Genomic DNA, 23,892 nt, shown 5'->3' on the forward strand with positions numbered 1-23,892 from the left:
GCAGTGGGCAGCAGCAGTGCCGCGCCCGGGAATCATTTTTGGTGATTTAACCCCCAATTCCAACCCTTGATGCTGAGTGCCAAGCAGGGAGGAAATGGGTCCCATTTTTATAGTCTTTGGTATGACTCGGCCGGGGTTTGAACTCACAACCTACCGATCTCAGGGCGGACACTCTAACCACTAGGCCACTGAGTAGGACTCAAATACTTCACATCAAATATTCCACTTTGAAAATAGTATGGGGGGAAATATTGCATATTTTGTGTTAGTGTCATGAAAGTGTTTTATGACAAAAAGGGCATAAAACAAACACAATATTAATTAATTAATTAAGACTCTTGAATGCATCATAATTAAATTATCCCCTAAACTCCCCCCAAAATGGATTAACTCGCTGGAATAAAAAAGACAATATAACATACATCCATAAACGTGGACGCATGTGAAAAAGTGCAATATATTTATCTGTACAGTAATCTATTTATTTATTTGTATATATTTATATATATATATATATTTATTTATTTTATATATTATTTATATATATATTTATTTATTTATATATGCACCGTATTGCTTTTTTATCCTGCACTACCATGAGCTTATGTAACACAATTTCGTTCTTATCTGTGCTGTAAAGTTCAAATTTGAATGACAATAAAAATAAAGTCTCGTCTAGTCTAAAAAGGGATAGATCTGAAGTTGACCTGGGGACTTAAGTGTTGAAAGTAAAACAAGTACCGGTAATAATTTATGACTCATTTTTAACACTTTTATGAGTTGGGCCCTTTTGAATCCTAAATCATTTTAGTGGGATTAAAAAAATTATAAAAATAAAAAAGAAAGCTCCAAATACTTCACACTAAATATTTCAATTGTAAATGTCCTTCGGGGGAAATATTGCATATTGGAACATTGTTTGTTTCATAAACATTTTCTATGACAAAGAGGGAATAAAACAAACAAAACTAAAATACATAAAAAAATAATAAGAACTGATAGCTCTGAAGTTGATCTTGAGACTTACGTGTTGAAAGTAAAAACTAAATAAATAAATTGTACAACCTATTTTTAACACTTTTATGAGTTGGGCACTTTTTGAATCCTTAATTGTATTGGCGTTAGAAAAAAAAACAGTTTAAAGGCCCAAATACTTCGCATCAAATATTCTATTTTGAAATACATTTTTTGGAGAAATATTTCGTACGTTGTGTTTTTGGCCATAAAGAACAGGGTCTTTTTGAACAAAAAGGCCATACAACTTAATAAAAATAATTATTCAACCTTTACATCGATAGTCGGGATGTAAAAGTATTGTCGATACTGGGCTTTTGCAGTTTCAAACACGTCACAATATTGCCGTGATGTGTGACGGCATCAAGCGAAAAATTGTTGAGTGAAGTTTTGCCTGGGCCTAAAAATAAACAACATCCCCCAGAATCCCCTGCGCAGCGTGGGACAGCAATGTGTGCTCCTAGTAGGTAAGAGGAATAGTTTTTTTGTTTTGGACATTTTCTGAAAATATTTGTCCATAACTGACTTATGTTGGGGGGGAGACAATCTGTTTTGGCGGAGGTAAGAAAGTCTGAGTTCTGCTAAGCAAAGATCACGGTGCACTGCACGGAGGGAAATCGCCAAAAAAACAAGTTTTCATAGACTTGATATCGCAGTTGTTGGCACATACTCATTTATTTCTGAAAGTAACATGTTTTATTGATTTTTAATGATTAACCAACACAATGACAATGTATTTAATAGCCATTAATCACAAGTGCCTGAAAGGGCTTCATAAACCACGACAACATCCCCTGATCTGAACCCACGTCCCGGTAAGGAAAAACTTCAAAAACCCCAAACTGGGACAAAGAAGAAACCTTGGGAAGGGGCCTCATATGTGTGACCGGCTGCAATGGACGCAGAGTGGGTAGAGTTATTGAATTATTACATTCATAGATATTGTGAGAGTCCATACCATCGGGGAGCCACCAGACGGTCGTAGGGGGAATTCACAATTATTGATCGCATTTACTGTACACTATAGAGTGAAATTCATCCCTACATTTGACCCTGTGTTTCACAAATAGTGGTTGGAGACCCCCTGGGGAGTTTTTAGCAGCAGGGGAGATTTTTCATTACTTGTTTTGACTTGTAGTATTCATGTTACAAACCCCGTTTCCATATGAGTTGGGAAATTGTGTTATATAAACGGAATACAATGATTTGCAAATCCTTTTCAACCCATATTCAATTGAATGCACTACAAAGACAATATATTTGATGTTCAAACTCATAAACTTTATTTCTTTTTTGCAAATAATAATTAATTTAGAATTTCATGGCTGCAACACGTGCCAAAGTACTTGGGAAAGGGCATGTTCACCATTGTGTTACATCACCTTTTCTTTTAACAACACTCAATAAACGATTGGGAACTGAGAAATCTAATTGTTGAAGCTTTGAAAGTGGAATTATTTCCCATTCTTGTTTTATGTAGAGCTTCAGTCGTTCAACAGTCCGGGGTCTCCGCTGTCGTATTTTACGCTTCATAATGTGCCACACATTTTCGATGGGAGACAGGTCTGGACTACAGGTGAGCCAGGAAAGTACCTGCACTCTTTTTTTACGAAGCCACGCTGTTGTAACACGTGCTGAATGTGGGTTGGCATTGTCTTGCTGAAATAAGCAGGGGCGTCCATGAAAAAGACGGCGCTTAGATGGCAGCATATGTTGTTCCAAAACCTGTATGTACCTTTCAGCATTAATGGTGCCTTCACAGATGTGTAAGTTACCCATGCATTGGGCACTAATGCACCCCCATACCATCACAGATGCTGGCTTTTCAACTTTGCGTCGATAACAGTCTGGATGGTTCACTTCCCCTTTGGTCCGGATGACACGATGTCGAATATTTCCAAAAACAATTTTAAATGTGGACTCATCAGACCACAAAACACGTTTCCACTTTGCATGAGTCCATTTTAGATGATCTCAGGCCCAGAGAAGCCGGCGGCGTTTCTGGATGTTGTTGATAAATGGCTTTCGCTTTGCATAGTAGACCTTTAACTTGCACTTACAAATGTAGTGACTAACTGTATTTATTGACAGTGGTTTTCTGAAGTGTTCCTGAGCCCATGTGGTGATATCCTTTACAGATTGATGTCAGTTTTTTATACAGTGCCATCTGAGGGATCGAAGGTCACGGTCATTCAATGTTGGTTTCCGGCCATGCCGCTTACGTGGAGTGATTTCTCCAGATACTCTGAACCTTTTGATGATATTATGGACCGTAGATGTTGAAATCCCTAAATTTCTTGCAATTGCACTTTGAGAAACGTTGTTCTTAAACTGTTTGACTATTTGCTCACGCAGTTGTGGACAAAGGGGTGTACCTCGCCCCATCCTTTCTTGTGAAAGACTGAGCATTTTTTGGGAAGCTGTTTTTATACCCAATCATGGCACCCACCTGTTCCCAGTTAGCCTGCACACCTGTGGGATATTCCAAATAAGTGTTTGATGAGCATTCCTCAACTTTATCAGTATTTATTGCCACCTTTCCCAACTTCTTTGTCACGTGTTGCTGGCATCAAATTCTAAAGTTAATGATTATTTGAAAAAAAAAAAAAGTTTATCAGTTTGAACGTCAAATATGTTGTCTTTGTAGCATATTCAACTGAATATGGGTTGAAAAGGATTTGCAAATCATTGTATTCCGTTTATATTTACATGTAACACAATTTCCCAACTCATATGGAAACGGGGTTTGTAGAACGATACACGGGCCTGCAGTCGGGTGGCAACAGTTTTCAATCTAATCAACAATCTAATCGACTTGCAGGCTTATTGACACACTCGCACTCACATTCCGCGCCTTCGTCCCTTTACCCCCCTGCTGTATGAAGGACAACGGAGCAGCAAGTCTCAACGATGTTTCTTGAGGTCTTTTCCTGGTCTAAAACTGAGTCCCCTGCCTCCCCAACAGGAGCTTAGTTTGGGAGTTGCTTTTTGTCAATATGGAATGAGAAATGAAATGTTGATTCCAGTAACTAATAATAATGTAATTTGTCACTTATAACGTTTAAAGTTTTGATATATACCGTAAATTCCAAACTATAAGTTTTTCCTAAACTTTGAACTCTGCTGCTTGAAAGACAATGCAGCTAATTTATGGATTTTTCTTCGCTGACGGCGATAACAACAAGTTAAAAAAAAATATTCAATGAGAAGCTGTTTTATTGTTTGTGCTACGGCCGCCATTTTTTTGGACGAGTTCGCTCACTGCAGGTGCTGCAGTGTCTTTTCTTTTTAGCGCTAGTGCCCCCCCAACCTGAGTGCTGTTCAGTATTTTAGCCGTCCATAGCGTTTTTACTCGTATGGATTCTTCATTCATTTCTCATAGCAATGTTGGTAAGTTTTACAATATAACTAAAACCATTCTTACTTACTAAGCCGTCCCACGTGCAACACCTGTGGGAGTGTTTTCATGCATATTTGTACGTGTTATCGTAATGTGATGACTGTAGCAACCTTAGCATTAGCTAATATGCTAACACATTTACGAGTGTCTGTGTTAGTATTATTAACTTACAATAACATTCTTTTTGTATTGTTTCACTTTCACAAATTCCTCGGTAAATTCACCAAGACGTCACCGTGGAGTTATTGAGTCTGTTTAGCTGATTGGAGAGCTAGCTTCCGCAGCTAGTGGGTCCACGACGATGACTTCTGTTTTGTTTGATCAGCCGTTTTACATACAGACACCGTTTGGAAACCATTAAGGTGTGTAAATAACTCATTTCACAATGTATATAGTCCGGTGCGGCTAATATATAGAAACATATTTTTTTCTCTTAGAATTTAGTGGGCGCGGCTTATATTCCTGCGCACTCTATAGTCCGGAAAATACGGTAATATCTGTTTGTATCCCTTTTTTTTATATATGAAAACATCCCCCACAAATGTAGACTTTCTAAATTCCGTTCCAGCTTTTTTCTCATTTTTTCTTACATCTATACCATTTTTTTCCCCCCCGACAACGTGTTGCGGGCCACAAATGGCCCCCGGGCCGCTCCTTGGACACCACCTGGTGAATATCATGGGCTTGAAATCACATTGGGACATTTTTGGTGAAGTTGTGTTGTTTACAGTAAGCTCACGTGTAAGGCTGGTTAAACGCTAAGCACCATCTATTTTCTATAATAACAATTTTACTTATACGTATAATTAATAAGACTAAACAAAGAATCCAGGCCCCAATTGTCTCATAGCAACTGCGCTTTTTTACCACTCCGCTTTATTGCTTCATAGTAAACCATGGAGGCCAATTTAAAGTGACATTTGCTGACCCTCATGAGGGTTTAGGACTAAACATATCTATAGTTTATTTACCCAGCCAGCTGTCGGCCTTAGAATAACGTTTAAAGGGACAAAGCAGAGACGTGACACAAACAGAACTTGCTAGGTGATTAATTTAAAAAAACACGTCGATAAAAAAAAAAAAAAAGGACAATTCCATTTCATTTTCTCCTCGCTACTCGCGTAGCCAATTTACTGTTTTGTTCTGTCAAACCTGTTTGGAGGCGAGAGGCCATCGAGGAAGCCATTTGCCAATAAATGTCTATGCAAATGAGCTGAGGTACGTCGGCGTAGAAAAGTGTGTTTTCTGTCGAGGGGTTGACATACCGAGCCTGCCGAAGAGCTCCACTCCCAGCGCGGCGTAGATGAAGAAGAGCAGCATGAAGAGGAGGCCAAGATTCCCCACCTGGAAGTCAAACACAAGTACTTAGTGATCGGAAGTGGATAGTAATGTGCGACATCGACTCTCTTTAGATTCATTGCACTTGTCAGAGGAGTTGTATACTTTTTACTTCTACTTGAGTATTTTTGCGATGAAGAAACACCACCGTATTTTCTGGACCATAGGGCGCACCGGATTATAAGGCGCACTGCAAATGAGCGAGTCTATTTACAGTTGTGGTCAAAAGTTTACATACACTTGTAAAGAACATAATGTCATGGCTGTCTTGAGTTTCCAATCATTTCTACAACTCTTATTTTGTGTGATAGAGTAAATGGAGCACATGCTTGTTGGTCACAAAAAGCATTCATGAAGTTTGGTTCTTTTATGAATTTCTTATGGGTCTACTGAAAATGTGACCAAATCTACTGGGTCAAAAGTATACATACAGCAATGTTAATATTTGGTTACATGTCCCTTGGCAAGTTTCACTGCAATAAGGCACTTTTGGTAGCCATCCACAAGCTTCTGCTTGAATTTTTGACCACTCCTCTTGACATGGACAAAGATAAGACCTTCTGGAAGAAAGTTCTGTGGTCAGATGAAACACAAATTGAGCTGTTTAGCCACAATACCCAGCAATATGTTTGATAGACAAAAGGTGTGTCATGAGCCGTTACCCGGATTATGGCATGATTTATGTTGGTTATGTTTCTGTTTTAGTCTGTTTCCTGGGTGCACACTCTTTCCCTGTTTACTGTTGGTTTCCATGGGCACTGATTCTTCTCACCTGTCTTAGTTTTGCAATTAGTGTTCCCACCAGGTGTTTTGGTTAATCACTCCCCTTTATAGTTTCCTGTCACCCAGCAGTAGTTGCTGGGTCAATGTTTGCTTTATGCAACATTTACGTTCCCCTGGTTTTCTCCTCGTTGTAGTAAGTTTGTGCACGCTAGCATTCCTTGTTTATCACCCTTGGTGACATTTTATGTTTTGTTTAGCTCCACGCTTGCTAGCGTTTTCAGTTTTGTATTTTTTGATCCTGTCCTAAAAATCATTAAATATACTTCATCTTACCCGCACGCCGCACCTGCTTGTCGTCTGTATTGGAAGGAACGCTACCAGCGCAGCTATGCGTCCCCGCAGACGTAACAGATTGACCCAGCTTGACGAAGTGTTCCTGTCCAACATGGACAAACAAGATATCCTCCGGGAACTCCAAGCGGACACACAGCCGTGGGAATACGAGGACGAAGCCGAGCTGTCTGAAGAAGACCTTCCGGCCGACGCCATGGTAGCATGGGGGAAGCTAATGGCTAAGTTGACGGAAGCAGAGACCCGTTTTCTCCCCCACTCTCAAGCCACCCGGACGTCGTCCACCCCACCCGGTACGCGGAGGCTCGGGCAGCGGGCCAGCTCAGAGCAGGCGCAGAAGGGGTACCAGACGGACACTTTGCCCTCAACATTGTCTGCCAGGCTCTTCCCGTGCGGCTTCTCCTCCCCTCAGACACCACCTGCTGGCAACTGTCCAGAAAGGCGCCAGCGGCGCACACGCACAAGGCCAGCTTCCAGGCTTCCTAGAGCCCACCCGCCCGTGCCCTCTGCTCCCGCCGAACTCTCACAAGCGCTCCCCCCACCAGCTCCATCTAGCATCTGGAATCTGCTTCCTGAGGGGGGGGGCCCAGTGCTGGTAGCGTGTCAGCGGGGCAAGCAGACCTCATTACACTGAGGTTGCTGCCTGCCTCTCCTCCAGCGGGGGCGCTGTCTGCTTCGGCCCTACTTCCTGCTCCAGTGCCACAAAGCAAGTTGGACCCGCCAGAGAAGTACAGCGCAGAGTGGGTGGACGAATGGTACCAAGGGGTGCTGAAGGAACTGGAGAGGGAGGAACAGTCCTGTTCTGTCCTGCAGCCACCTACCGCTCTGGCCCCGCCTTTCACGTCTGAGCCGCCCACTCCTCTGGCTCCTCCCACGCCTGCCACTCTGACGCCACCATCAACCCTGGTGGTCCTGCAAACGCCATCCTCTCCACCTCCTGCTCCATCGCGGCAAAGCACACGAGACCCCGCAGAGACGGACCAAGTAAAAAGGGCATTGCACCAACAGGCCAAACAACTTGGACAACAGGAGGAACAGTTTGGCGTTCTTGGGGCTTGCGTCAACGCCATGGCGGAACGCCAAGATGCCCGCCTTGATGCTTTGGAGAGACAGCTGGGAAGTATACTCACCGCGCTGCAGATGATGATTCCCCTACAACCAACCCAGCAGTCCAGCTGAGACATCCACCACCCGCAGATACTCCGTTGCCTGATTCGCCCTTGGCTCCGCCCACGCCGACAGACGAGCCGCCTCCTGCTTCCAAGGCGACGACGCCTCCTGTTACCACGGCGACGACGCCTCCCGCGCCTGCCTCGCCTACGACGTACCCACCTCCTCGTGTCCGGCGGGCCGCACCTCGGCGCCGCCCACCTCCTCGTGTCTGGCGGGCCGCACCCCGGCGCCGCCCACCTCGTCGTTTCTGGCGGGCCGCACCCCGGCGCCGCCCACCTCGTCCTTTCTGGACTTTTCATGCACGCCTTTGGCGCCAACAGCAGCGACGCCCCAGACTTGGGTACAGGACTCAAAGACTGCTGAGGTTCTGGCGCCAGTCTCGTCCGCCTCCTCAACGGCCACAGACATGGCCATTCCGAGGTCGCCCGCCTCGACGATTGCGGCGACAGTCTACCCGCCGCCGCCACCTGACTTGTCCCCGGTGGCTTCGGGGACACATGGCCTGGTGGCCCACCACCAAGTCCTCCCTCCACCCTCCAGTGACTTTTGACTTTCTGTTTTTTTTTGTAGGGGAGGGGTTTCTAGTTTGGGACGTCTGGGATCCGTCCCTTAAGGGGGGGGTTAATGTCATGATCCGTTACCCGGATCATGGCATGATTTATGTTGGTTATGTTTCTGTTTTAGTCTGTTTCCTGGGTGCAGACTCTTTCCCTGTTTACTGTTAGTTTCCATGGGCACTGATTCTCCTCACCTGTCTTAGTTTTGCAATTAGTATTCCCACCAGGTGTTTTGGTTAATCACTCCCCTTTATAGTTTCCTGTCACCCAGCAGTAGTTGCTGGGTCAATGTTTGCTTTATGCAACATTTACGTTCCCCTGGTTTTCTCCTCGTTGTAGTAAGTCTGTGCACGCTAGCATTCCTTGTTTATCACCCTTGGTGACATTTTATGTTTTGTTTAGCTCCACGCTTGCTAGCGTTTTCAGTTTTGTATTTTTTGATCCTGTCCTAAAAATCATTAAATATACGTCATCTTACCCGCACACCGCACCTGCTTGTCGTCTGTATTGGAAGGAACGCTACCAGCGCAGCTATGCGTCCCCGCAGACGTAACAAGGTGATGCCTTCAATCCTAGGAACACCATTTCTACCGTCAAGCATGTGGTGGTAGTATTATGCTCTGGGCCTGTTTTGCTGCCAATGGAACTGGTGCTTTAAATGGGACAATGAAAAGGGAGGATTATGTTGTGTTTTAGTGTTTTCCTGCCTTCTTATTTTGTCTGCACCTGTGTTTTAGTGATTCGTCCCCGGCGAGGGGCGGACCTGGTGACACACCTGCTCGCAATTAGCCCGCCAGTATTTAAGCTCGTCACCTACAGCTTGACCTTGCTGGTCATTGTTTCCCGAACTCCGCACGTGCATGCGCCTACTTCGCCTCATGGTACGTTGCTTACCCTTGTCCTGTTATTTCTAACTTCTTTGTGTTTGTTCCCTAGCCTCCTTGAGGCAGCAAAGACTTTATGCGGCGCTTGGTGCGCCCTGGCTTTTCCCCCTGCCAACCACTGAGGAACCTGTTTTGTTAGTATTCATGGTGTGCGCTTCTGCCCCATCACTTTTTGTTAGACTTTTTGGACTTATTAAATGTATTCCTTTTTGTATTTCAAACTTACCTCCCGTCTCTGCATCCCGGGGTCACCCCCCTTGACCAGTTCATAACAGATTACCTCCAAATTCTTCAAGACAACCTAAAATCATCAGCCCGGAGGTTGGGTCTTGGGCGCAGTTGGGTGTTCCAACAGGACAATGACCCCAAACACACGTCAAAAGTGATAAAGGAATGGCTAAATCAGGCTAGAATTAAGCTATTAGAATGGCCTTCCCAAAGTCCTGATTTAAACGTGTGGACCATGCTGAAGAAACAAGTACATGTCAAAAAACCAACACATTTAGCTGAACTGCACCAATTTTGTCAAGAGGAGAGGTCAAAAATTCAAGCAGAAGCTTGCCAGAAGCGTGTGGATGGCTACCAAAAGCGCCTTATTGCAGTGAAACTTGCCAAGGGACATGTAACCAAATATTAACATTGCTGTATGTATACTTTTGACCCAGCAGATTTGGTCACATTTTCAGTAGATCCATAATAAATTCATAAAAGAACCAAAACAATAAGAGTTGTAGAAAGTATTGGAAACTCAAGACAGCCATGACATTATGTTCTTTACAAGTGTATGTAAACTTTTGATCGCGATTGTAGGTCTTTTTTCATACAAAAGGCGCACTGGATTATAAGGCACTTTAAAGGGGTCATATGATGAAAATGTTGCATAGAAGATGTTTTACAGATCATCTTCAAGTCGCTTTCTGACAGTCGCTTCAGGATGCACCGTTTTGTGGGCGGTCTTATGTACGTGGCTCACCTTCGGCGGCGTCTTCTCCCCGTCATCTTTGTTGTTTCGGTGTAGCGTGCAAGGACGGGGGTGGAAGAAGTGCCAAAAATGGAGCTAACTTTTTTAATGACATTCAGACTTTACTCCAATTAATAACGGAGCAGCATCTCTTCATCCGTGGCTCACTAGTGCAACAACAACGCCGGAAAAGTGTCCCGTGAAAAACCGTCCGACCGGAACTTTCTAATAACTAAAGTTCCTTGGGTGAATAATGTAAACTCACTACACCGGTATGTTTTAGCGCTTTCGTGGCGAGTTTAATGACAGATATAAGTAAGAACTTTACACTGCTTTATATTAGAAATGGCAACAGCGGAGGATGAATGTCCCATAACAAGAAGATAGAAAAAAAGAAAAAGCTTATCGTCTACGGTGTCGGCACGGACAACAATGACGGATGCGTGCAAATTTTCAGGACTTATGCAGCTCCCAAATACACATCAGCAGGTACCAGAAAGTAAAAACTGTTGGTTTTGCATAATATTGCAAAACAAGATTATATGTCAGCTAATAGGTGCCTTTTTGCGGTCCTTATACACCCACCTTATACACCCACCTTTATAATACAGTACGTCTGACTATGGTAGCCGTATTGCGCCGACAATCCATCAAGCGGTGCGGCTTCATAGCTTACCAAAGTCATACTAAAACATTTTGACAGATTTTTGAGCGCCATGTGTAATGTTCTATGTACTCAATGGAACATTTAAAGTTTTGGTGTTGTTTACTGGCGTCATTATGCTGTCTATAAATATCTCTTATGTGTGACTGCCATCTATCAGGTCACACCTATCATTACACCATGTACAAAATAAAATTGCTTCGAGGTCGATAAGCACAACCAGAATTATTCTGCACATTAGGCGCACCGGGTTATAAGACTGTCGAAATTTGAGAAAATGAAAGGATTTTAAGTGCGCCTTATAGTCCGAAAACGACATTACTTTTACTCATTGAGTGTCATTCCGATAACTACATTTATTTATATTGTCATATTTATTTATAATTATTGATCACTGCTTGCACGGACATACTCATTTGGCTTAACGTAAGCACTCGGGACCTTTGACTCCGTTCCACCAATCCAACGGAGCCTGGCAGTCACATGACCTCACTCGAAACCACACTCTGTAAATGTTTACTTACCCTGCATGAAAAGGAATATTAATGTATTTTTATGTATTTCATAAATGTCCACATTTCAGCCGACTCGAATTCCACTTCCGATTACAGAAAACATTTTGCCCTAAGTTGTTGGCGTTTTTTGATGTTCTAGCTAGCACATGCTAACATTAGCCCTGTAAAATAATAGGCGACTGCACAATGTGCATCTTTGTGGTACACTGCAAATTATTTGACACTTGCCAAGATTTATCATTGTATTTCTAATAATGTCACTAGTTTTAAGAGATATTTACCTTTTTTAGTCGAATCTCAATTTAGGCATGAATGATTATATATTTTCTATTCTTGTTTAAACATTTTGAAATTTATAAAATAATGTTTCAAATACGTTATTTTTGTTTTCCCCTCGCATAGTTGTGTTTAAAGATTCTACAACAGTGGTTCTTAACCTTGTTGGAGGTACCGAACCCCACCAGTTTCATATGCGCATTCACCGAACCTGTCAAGACTTGAACTATGGCATGATTTGTTCTCCCGTGGTGCAAATGATTTGGACCATACGTGGCGTGAAGGGGAGTACATGATTTAATATAATGACAATGAAAAGGAACAAACAAAAGGTGCTCACAGTGGAGGTACAAAACTTGGCTATAAACACAAAACTTGCACAAAGGCAGAAACTATGAACAATGAAACAAAAACACTAACTGTGGCATTAATAAACAAAAAACTTACTTGGCATGGACTATTAACATGGCATGAAGCAGAGTGATGATAAAGTGTGTGATGTTGCCAGAAAGACAGCGTGGCAACTCGAAGCTTAAATAATAGTGACATGATTAATGAAAACAGGTGCGTGACTCAAAACGTGAAACAGGTGCGTGACGTGACAGGTGAAAACTAATGGTTGCTATACTGACAAAAACAAACAAAAGTGCACAAAAAGTCCAAAAACAAAACCGAACATGACTAAAACAAAACATGATCACACAGACATGACAGAACCCTTCTTTAGTGAAAAATAAAAAAAATTCAAATTCAAGACAAAGTTATATGTTTTTGGTAACACTTTAGTATGGGGAACATATTCTAAGTAACAAAGACTTAATTTAGAGTTATTTGGTTATGGTTAGGGTTAGAGGGTTAGGGCCAGGGTTAGAGGGTTAGGGTTATAATAAGGCCATGCCGAATAAGGCATTAATAAGTACTTAATAATGACTAGTTAAGAGCCAATATGTTACTAATTTGCATGTTAATAAGCAACTAATTAATGGTGAATATGTTCCCCATACTAAAGTGTTACCATGTTTTATTACTGGTGCACAAAATGAAGCGTGCAAGAACAACACATTGTTCAAAGAACAAAACCAACACAGTGCATAAACTCACAACAAATGACACGCCTGCAAATCAGTCTGACTTCTGCTGTTGTCGTATCCGCAATACGCCGATAGGGAGAAGGTTTTATTTACACGATGAGTCGGGTGTGTTTTGACCTGCGTCGAACCCCTGAGCCCGACTCACCGAACCCCTAGAGTTCCATCGAACCCAGGTTAAGAACTACTGGTCTACAATATCTCAAGGATGCTTCATTTGAGAATTGCAAAATGTAAAAAAAACACTTCAGGCTGCCACCATCATTTGTAGCAATTAGCATCAAGATCTGAACTCGTGAAACCGAGTTAGTAACGTTTTGTGGCGAGCCATCAGATCAAAGTCTTCCTGTCATTTGCAAAATACTTTTTTTTGTTATTTATCGTTACCCATCAGCTTAGTATCGGTCTCTAATCACATAAAGTGCAGAAATGAGTTAGATTGGTGATGGCGTGGGGCACTTTTCGCCGTGAGGCTCCACCCACCATGAGTCGGTATGACCCATCAGGCACCTTAGGGTGCCATCATCATTTCTACCAAATAAGATCTGAATTTGTGGAGCCGAGGTATTGTAGCGAATCATCGGAGCAATTTTTGGCGCCATGCCACGCCCACATCTTATGAGGCAGGATAATATTTGTTCGCAATTTATCATCGCCTACATGTGTACTATCTGTAATGTTAACCGTGACTCATTTGGCCAAAGTCCCTAGGAGGAGTTCGCTAAAGTACGACCCCTTTTTCTCGCCGAAAAAATGAATGATGAAAACCAAAATGTTCCTTTTCAGGTATGGATTCCTGAAACTTTTGTGCGTCCCGTCATGACGTCTCCAGCGATTTTCGTGTCGGTAGGTGAAACTAGAAGGAGGGGCTATTTTTTTCTAATTGTAAAGGTGACGCTACGGAGCCAATTTTGAAATGGAATTTTTGGGAAAACCCAAAATATTAAACTTTTGAATGCGCCTGCAAAATAAGGGGACTTTTTGTACATGTTAAGTGCCTCAAAAAGGCGTCTAAATGTATAGAAGAACCAACAAAGAAATTGATGAAAAAAAAAAACGCTCCAACGTATGTAAAGTAAGGCTCCACTTTTCCAAGATTGTGCTAGCTTGATGCTAATATACATTGGCTTTGCCATTGACATGCTACTGATTAGCATTAGCAAGGTTACATGGCGATTTCAACGCGCCCAAATAAGTTAATAAAAACTACAAATAAGATGCATGGTAAAATCAAACACCTGGTGCATAATACGTACACTATTTAAAGTATTAACACTTTTTAGGGCGCAACAATAGACTAGACAGCAAAGACTGAACTGACTAGCCGACACACCATAAACTATACACTACTGTCATCTAACTTGGACTTGTAACTGTCGCTGAGTCTCAGAAAAAGTGATCATAAAACCAGATATACCATAAATTCCAGATTATAAGCCGCTACGTTTTTCCTACGCTTATTATTAGACGTCATGGCTAGTTTATGGATTTTTCTTTGCTGACAGCAATATTAAAAATTATTTTATTAAAAAAAAAACAAGCACTGACAGGGTGTTTTATTGTTTGTGCTATGGCACCATCTTTCGGACGAATTTGCTCACTGCTGGTGCTGCACTGTCCTTCGATTTATCAGTAATGCTTTTGTTTTGTTTTTTTTCCAACCGGAGTGCTGTTAGGTCTCCTAGCTGTCTATAGCGTTTCTACTGGCATGGATTCTTCCTCCATCACTCCAAGTAAAGTTTTACAATATAACTAAAACAATTATTTCTTACTAAACCGTCCGGTGTGAGATGTCTGTATGAGTGTTTTCATGCATATTTGTACGCTCTATTGTAGTACAATGATACTAGCTATCGTTAGCTATTATGCTAACACGTTTACCGTTGTCTGTGTTAGTATTAATAACTTACAATGGCATTATTTTTGTATTTTTTTCAGTTTCACAAATTCCTCAGTAAATTCACCAAAATGTCACCATGGAGTTATTGAGTCTGTTTAGCTGACTCAAAAAACTAAAAACGATGACTTCCGTTTTGTTTGATCAGCCGTTTTACTTCCCTGTTACAGACACCGTTTGAAACCAATTAAGTTAAAAAAACATTTACAGAACCTTTCTGTGTAAATAACTCTTTTCACAACATATATAAATGCGGCTTATGGTCTTTTGTGTCTTATATATGGAAGCATATTTTCCCCCTAATATTTAGTGAGTGCGGCTTATATACTCTATAGTCTGGAAAATGCGGGTACAACTGAACAGCAGCTATCATAATCAGCTCATTTTTTAATTAAATTTTATCATCAAAAATAATTCATATTAACACACACAAAAGTACCTAAAATTGGTACCAATAAATACCGATTCCCAGGTACCGGTACTGCTATCTAACTATTGGTGTATCAGAATGTGCTTGAATTTTATGTAGTTTATTAATGTAAAAACTTTTTTTTTTTTTAAATACATAAATGTAAAAACTTTTTTTTTTAAATACACTCAGTGGCTAAAGCTGCTTGATTTCAGCCGGGCTCAAAAACCGAGCATGGTCATAAATAGAGCAATACCAAAAAAACGAAAAAAAAACGAGTGGTTTGTGTTTACCTGTGGCAGCGCTTGCATGACAGTGTCCAGCAGAGACCTCATGCCTGTGGCCATCTTCAGGAGTTTGAGCACTGCAGAGAAGACACGTCATGCACTCAGGTCTTTTGGCTAAGTCGCTGCTTTGTGTCTTGGTGGAGCACTTCAGCTGCCACAGGAAGTGTGTGTGTTTGTGTGTGTGTGTGTGTGTGTGTGTGTGTGTGTGTGTGTGTGTGTGTGTGTGTGTGTGTGTGTGTGTGTGTGTGTGTGTGTGTGTGTGTGTGTGTTCTTGTATTTCTACCACTCTTGAGACATCAAGAAGGAAAAGTAGCTTCCATATGAAGAGGTGTGAACAAGTGATGACATAAATTATGAACCCAATACAGAAAAGCATTGCATCTAATAGAGAATGTCTCATTTGCACCCCTGGTGGTGAAATCTATCAAAATGAGGGTGGTCCCAAAAAGGAGGGATTTTTCAAATGGACTGTGTGTTGGTTTTAAAAGTCCTCCCCCTCTGGTCAACATATGAAATAACAAGTGTGTGTAAGAAATTGAAATGCGCCCCCTTTGGCCAAAATTAATAAAAAAAAAAAAATCAATGTTTTGAGGGAAATACCACATACATAACTTGAAGTAAATAATGAAGATTAAAAAACAATTACAAAAATAAATAAATAAAAAATATAACTAAAAGCAGTCTTTTTCTCATAATGTGTCGACTTTTTTCTTATAAAATTGGGAACAATTTCTCATATTCTTTCTGTTTCTGTAATATTGCAATGTTTTCTCGTAAAATGATTACTTTTTTTATGTAAAATTATTACTTTTTTATGTAAAATTATTACTTTTTAATGCAAAATGGTGACATTTGTCATATAACATTTGGACTTTTGTCACAATGTTGCCAATGATTTTGTTGTTCTTGTAAAACAGTGACATTTTTTGAGTAAATTTATGACTTTTTTCCAAAATTTTGCCAAGTAAAATTCCGATTATTGTGATAACATTGCCAATGTTTTTTTTAAGTTTTCTTGTAAAATTTTGATTTTTGTCGAGTAAAATTACAACTCTTTCCAATTGCCAAAATGTTAAGTTTTTCTTGTACAATTGCAACTGTTATTGAGTAGAATTCCAACTGTTATCATAATATTGCAAAAATGTTCAGTTTTTCTTGTTAAATTTTGACTTGCTTTGAGTAAAATTACGACTTGTATTATAATCCTGCCAAAATTTTAAGTTTTTCTTGTGAAATTGCGACATTTTTCTTGTGAAATTCCAAATCATTTTTCACAACAAGCTTTTTTATATTTGCACAGTATGTATATATTATTAATGTTGTAAATACACATCTTTATATTTGTAGAAAGGGTGGTCCTAAAAAGGGAGGCATTTTTCAGAGGTCTCAAGAAGATAACGAATACAAGAATGTGTGTGTCTGTGTGTGTGTGTGTGTGTGTGTGTGTGTGTGTGTGTGTGCAGGTTCAATGCAAGAAAATACCCTTTTACTGAAGACAACAACAACCATCGCCACACTAAAATGAACTTGATATCAAATAAAGTGAGGCAACATCACCCAGCAAACAATACTATACACACACACATTGACACTACTACCATGGTTCTCCTGCAGATGCCCTCCCACCTCGCCTGTTTAAGGAGGTACTTGCTACTATTGGATCAAGTGTCCTTAACATTATCAATAGTAGCCTCTCTTCTGGAATAGTTCCAGTAGAGTTTAAACATGCAGTGGTACGACCTCTACTTAAAAAACCCAGCCTCGACCCCTCTCTCCTCTCTAGCTTCAGACCTATCTCTAATCTTCCATACATTTCCAAAATATTAGAGAAGGTTGTCTACAGTCAGTTGTTGCCCTTCTTAGAGGATAATGGTATCACTGAGCTGTTCCAGTCCGGTTTTAAAGCCCTCCACAGCACAGAGTCAGCGCTTCTAAAAGTTTTTAACGATATCCTCCTGTCCACTGATTCTGGTAAATATGTTGTCCTGGTGCTTTTAGATCTGTCTGCTGCGTTCGACACCGTCGACCACGTCACCTTAATCACTCGTCTTGAGAACTGTGTGGGCATTAAGGGCGCCGCCCTCAACTGGTTCCGGTCATACCTAACCGACAGGAGTTTTTGTGTAAAAGTAGACAGTTTTATGTCGTCCACAGCTCCTTTACCACATGGGGTCCCCCAGGGCTCAATCCTTGCCCCAATTTTATTTGCGCTTTACCTTCTCCCCCTTGGTTCTATTTTTAGGAAGTACAGTATTGCATTTCATTTTTATGCCGATGATTGCCAGATTTATTTTCCCATGGCACAAAATAACACGGTTCAACGTCTTATTGACTGCCTGCACGACATCAAAGTCTGGCTTTCAGCTAACTTCCTGAGCCTAAATGAAGATAAAACAGAAGTTATGTTGTTCGGTCCAAGTCGCTCTCCCTCCCCCAACGTTGACCTCGGCACTCTGACCCCGTATCTCAGCGACTCTGTCACAAACCTGGGGGTAAAGTTTGACTCAGATTTTAAATTCGAAAAACAAATCAGCAGCGTCGTTCAAAAAAGCTTTTATCAATTACGCCAAATAGCGAAAGTGAAACCGTTTCTATCAAGACATGATCTTGAGAAATTAATCCACGCTTTTATCTCGACTCGTCTTGATTATTGTAATGCCCTGTATGTTGGCATTAGCCAGGCCTCCCTCGCCCGCCTGCAGCTCGTGCAGAACTCTGCTGCTCGTCTGCTAACACAGACCCGCAGACGTGAGCACATCACCCCTATTTTAGCGTCCCTTCACTGGCTCCCTGTGCGTTACCGAATACATTTTAAACTCCTTTTATTTGTTTTTAAATGTCTAAACAACCTCGCGCCAACCTATCTCTCCGACCTCCTTCAGCCTTACTGCCCCACCCGATCCTTAAGATCAGCCGATCAGCTGCTGTTGACGGTCCCTGACACAAGGCTGAAGCTTAGAGGTGACAGAGCTTTCGCCGTTGCTGCTCCCAAGCTCTGGAACGACCTACCCCTGAGTGTTAGACAAGCCTCCTCTCTTCCTGTTTTTAAATCTCTCTTAAAAACATACTTTTATTCCATGGCTTTTAACACTGAGTGATATCCATCCTGCAATGGCGCCCCATAATACACCTGCTGTGATCCTGTTTTTATGTTTTTATTAATTCTATTTTAATTATTTATTTTTTATCGTGTTCTGTTTGTGTTGTGTTGTGTTTGCTCGGTACTCGTTTTATCTTTTAACCTGCTCATTGTACAGCACTTTGGCTACCCCTGTGGTAAATTTTAAATGTGCTCTATAAATAAAGTTGATTTGATTTGATTTGATGAGGGAATAACGAACAACAAATCAATGACTGAAGTGACAAGCTTGCAATTCTGCAATACCTTATTTGTGGACAAGGGGACCACAGCCAGTACATTCGCCATCTCTATTAACTCGCGCTAACACAATCCTGTGAAAAGATTTGACTGATGTCCCGAGAGAGCCAACACACACAGCTGAGCTAATGCTATTCTGTCTGACTCTCTCTTTGAATTCACACGTCACTTCGCGACATGTACCCTGACACATACACACACACTCTGCCCTCATGAAACATCCCTCAACATATGCCACGTTTGACGTTTTCGTTTTATTTTTTTGGTAACTACTTTCCAGAGTAAATTACATTTATCTAAGAATATTTCCGTTAATATCTCAATTACTTTTCTTTTTTTTTTTTGGTAAAGTAACAAGTAACTTTAACTAAATACTTTTTAAAGGTAGTTTTACGAGCTCTGGATATTTGCCAACACTTGTGCACATCAAGTTATCGGACATCTAATTTTGGGTTGCAAGTTCAAGCCTTGTTGATGTTGATAAATTAATTGTTATGGGTATCATGGGTGTAATATAACGTGTATATAGGGTAATAAAATGGGTTTTACCATTTAGTAGCTTTAGCTGACCTGAATATTTTCAAGTATCCTCCATAAACGGCTGTACATATACAGCATACCAAGGATGGGTACCGAATTTGGTACTTTTATAGGTACTACCCGGTATCGATTCAGGTGGAATCAAACAATGCTATATTTCGATACCTTTTGTTGCACGTGACGTCACGTCCGGTTGCGTACTAAACCGCGGCTCACGTAAACGATCAGTCAAGCAGCACTCGGGACGGCCAAACTCCCTCGAAGTAACGTTGCAATTTTCCACAGCAACAAAGGCAGAAAACGCTCCAATGTAAAGTAAGGCTCCACTCCTCCAAAACGTGCTAGCTTGATGCTAATTTACATTGCGTTTGCCATAGACAAGCTACTTATTAGCAACAGCCATTTTACAAAGCGATTTCAACACCTTCACATTCAGTAAATAAAATTATAACTAAGATGAATGTTACAATACTGTTACTATACTTACAGTATACACACTTTGTAGGGTGCAACATAAAATACGCAGCTTCCTGAGGAGACGCTACTTTCTAGTTAATCAATCAATCAATGTTTACTTATATGTTAAAGTACCAATGATGGTCACACACACACTAGGTGTGGCAAAATTATTCTCTGTATTTGACCCATCACCCTTGATCACCCCCTGGGAGGTGAGGGGAGCAGTGGGCAGCAGCGGTGGCCGCGCCCGGGAATCATTTTTGGTGATTTAACCCCCAACTCCAACCCTTGATGCTGAGTGCCGAGCAGGGAGGTAATTGGTCCCATGTTTAAAGTCTTTGGTATGGTATATAGCTCTAAATCCCGAGTGTCTCAAAGGGCTGCACAAGCCACAACGACATCCTCGGCTCAGATCCCACATCAGGGCAAGGAAAAACTCAACCCAATGGTTGAACAACATACAGTACCATAGATAGCCCAGAGTCGTGTATAGAGCGAGTGTGGACAACCCGGTTTCAAAGTGGGTAGCAAACATGGCGCCTTGTCGTCATGTGAAGAGCTTTTGACCAATCAGACTGTGTATTGCGAGAGGACCGCTGAAATGATTGGTCAAAAGCCCCTTAGGTGACTACAGGGCGCCATGTTTGCTACCAACTTTGAAACTGGGTTGGCCATACCCTCTCCATACACGGCTCTGAGATGGCCTGAGCAGTGCTGCCATCGAATGTCTTGGAGGTGTGTGTGTGTGTGTGTGTGTGTGTGTGTGTGTGTGTGTGTGTGTGTGTGTGTGTGTGTGTGTCTGTCTGTCTACCTCGTGCTATCCTGAGCACTCTCATAATTCGGATGATGGTGGGATTTATGGGAAGAGCTGCACTCATCTTCAACTCCTCCAGAATGATGCCCATGATGGACAAGGCCACGATGGCGATGTCCAGCTGGTTCCACCTGAGCACACACAGGAAGAAACAGAAGCTCCAGTAACAATTATTCCATTTGAGACATTCCTAACATTGTTGTCCCAATGATTTGTGAATGATTAACAATGTACAAAAAAGAAACAGAACTGGGAAGAATAGGTATAATATGTAGGTTGAGTAATGCACAGTCCAGGTGTGTCCAAGGTGCAGCCCAGGGGGTATTTGCGGCTGTAGCAAATATATTTGGCCCACGACACAATCATTAGCATTCTGATACTAGCATGCTAGCTTTTTTTTTATTTTGCAGGTATATACCACAAAGTCAAATACTTTGTTACTTGATGAATGTGATACATGTTAGCATGCTATTTTAAGCTAATATTGTAGGTATACACCTCAGTCAAGTTTTGGGACTGAATGCGTGCTAACATTAGCATGCTAACTTGTTTTTGTTAATTTTGCGAGTATACACCACAGCGTCAAGTATTGATAGATAGATAGTACTTTATTGATTCTTTCAGGAGAGTTCCCTCAGGAAAATAAAAATAAAATAAATAAATAAATTGATAAATGATACCTGTTAGCATGCTAGCGTTAGTATGGTAGCTTTTTTTAAGCTAATATTGTAGGTGTACACATGTCATATTTTGGTACTTGATGCATGCTAACATTACCATGCTAGCTTTTTGTGCTAATTTTGCAGGTATACATAACAGCATTAAATATGTTGCTACTTTATGAATGATAAGCATGCTAACGTTAGTATGTTAGATTTTTCAAGCTAATACACCTCAGTCATATTTTGGTACTTTATACATGCTAATATTAGCATGCTATCTTTATTTTTGGTTAATTTTGCAGGTATACACCACAGCGTCAAATATTTTGTTATCATGCTATTGTTAGCATTTTAGCTTTTTTAACTACTTTTATAGGTATACACCTCTTTCATATGTTGGTACTTGATGCATGCTAACATTAGCATGCTAGCTTTTTTTTAGCAGATATACACCAGTGTCAAATATTGTGTTACTTGATGAATGATACCTGATTGCATGCTAATGTTAATATGTTAGCTTTTTTAAGCTAATTTTATAGGTAGACACCTCAGTAATATTTTGGTAGCTGATACATGATAACATTAGCATGCTAGTATTTAAACACATTGTTCAGGTCCACTCCTCAGATTAGGTGTGTGAATCTTAGGGCAACTGATGATTCAATCCGATTCCGATTCCTGGGGTGATGTTTCGAATCAGAATCGATTTTCAATTCAACACAATTCTCGATTCTCTTCGATTTAAACTCATTCTTGCACTGTATTATTTGGTATGTTTCTTTAAAACAAGTTAGCTCCTTCTGGTTGCATGAAAATGTCCTAAAAATGTATTTTTCTAAAGTTGATTAAGAAAAATATAAATATTTACATATATAAATGAATATTTGAAAATAATGAATCGATTTAGAATCTGATAGATTCAAATCACGATTCAGATGTGAATCGATTTTTTTTGTGCACACCAAACCTCATATTTACGGTATTTGACATGTTACAATTAGCAGTTAGCATTGCAGCTTTTTTTTTTACTAGCAAGTATACACCTCATTGTCATGTTTTGGTGTTTCACTAATGCTAATTGTAAGCATGCTATTGCCAGCATGTTTACATAGTACTATTAGCATGCTAGCTTTTTTAGCTCATTTTGCTCGTATATTTTGTTATTTGGCGCTATGTGACCGGGCGTGCTAACTTTTAGCATTTCAGTTCACCGTTGGTTTTTCAGCAGCCACACGAGATTTCTACGGAAATGTCATTTTCTAGTTCTTAGAAAAATAAATCTATACATTGTACTGGTTTTTAAAGTGAAATCTACCAAAATGGGCCCCGGATCCTTTATTTATCTAGTCTGTGGCCCTCAGTGGAAAACGTTTGGGCACCCCTGACATAGTCACATTTACTCAACCGAAGAAGGAAAATGTCACTTTAACTCAGCATAGGTCTGCTTTAGGTTGATCTAGTTTGTAACCCGAAGACCACCTATACCATGGAGAGAACAGAAATGTTGCCACACATTTAAATATTGCTACCTGTCTTTGAAGAACCGCTGAATCCCAAAAGCCACGAGCTTAAGCAGGGCCTCGATGACGAAGATGAAGGTAAAGACGTAGTTACAGTACTTCAGAACCTCCTCCAGATACTGGACACAAATAAACGCACATAATCGTCTCCACAATGTTGCTGCATGTCAGTTTGAGACCATGAAAAAACAGTAAGCACATTTCAAGACACAAAAAAAAAACCCTGAGACTTGCTAGTAGGGGGTTAGGGTTCGAAGCTGCAACCAGCTGCTCCGTAAACCATCCTACTTCGAGAGTTTAATAAGAATGTGTGTGCATCTGTGCGGTAGTCCACGGGTTTTGTCTGTAGGACTGGAGGTCGCCCGCCGTTCACAGAGCAGAGTCAACATCACAGGTGTTCTTGACGAAGGGGGAAGGGATTTTTTTAGGGCATCTTTCACTACACTGGTCATGCAGGAGTGCTTGACCTTGCCAGAAGGAGTGGAATTGTAGATACATATTGTTTTTAGAAACGCATCCCACTGACTTGTCAGCTGAAATTGTCTATTCTGGCTTCTCCAAAATGTTATCCAAATTTCTCAGGGCGTTCAATCGATCGCAACTGGACTGTTTGGTTTGTCTTAGAAGATGTTTCGCCGCTCATCCGAGTAGACTTCATCAGTTAATGATCATAGACTTAGATTGGTCAGATCTAGTCTAAGACTTGGATTGGTCAGAACTAGTCTGAGACTTAGATTGGTCAGATCTAGTCTGAGACTTGGATTGGTCAGATCTAGTCTTAGACTTGGATTGGTCAGATATGGTATTAGACTTGGATTGGTTAGATCTAGTCCTAGACTTAGATTGGTCAGATCTAGTCTTGGACTTAGATTGGTCAGATCTAGTCTTAGACTTAGATTGGTCAGATTGGGTCTTAGATTTAGATTGGTCACATCTAGTCTGGGACTTAGATTGGTCAGATCTAGTCCAGCGGCTGGTGCC

The 23,892-nt window shown here is 41.0% G+C and overlaps 1 protein-coding gene across 2 annotated transcripts in view; it reads right to left on the bottom strand.

The window, feature by feature from the left end:
- cacna1ha (calcium channel, voltage-dependent, T type, alpha 1H subunit a) overlaps nucleotides 1-23,892 on the bottom strand; it is a 347,520-nt gene that overhangs the window by 35,260 nt on the left and 288,368 nt on the right. For both annotated transcript variants that reach the window (XM_061981581.2, XM_061981580.2), the window contains exons 29-32: nucleotides 22,921-23,030; nucleotides 20,727-20,860; nucleotides 15,544-15,614; nucleotides 5,680-5,758 (exon numbers count right to left, since the gene is read on the bottom strand). In XM_061981581.2, the coding sequence (XP_061837565.2) occupies nucleotides 5,680-5,758; nucleotides 15,544-15,614; nucleotides 20,727-20,860; nucleotides 22,921-23,030 (394 nt within the window). The remainder of the gene's footprint in view (nucleotides 1-5,679; nucleotides 5,759-15,543; nucleotides 15,615-20,726; nucleotides 20,861-22,920; nucleotides 23,031-23,892) is intronic.

Source organism: Nerophis lumbriciformis, linkage group LG24, assembly GCF_033978685.3.
Source record: "Nerophis lumbriciformis linkage group LG24, RoL_Nlum_v2.1, whole genome shotgun sequence".
Classification (NCBI taxonomy): Eukaryota; Metazoa; Chordata; class Actinopteri; order Syngnathiformes; family Syngnathidae; genus Nerophis; species Nerophis lumbriciformis.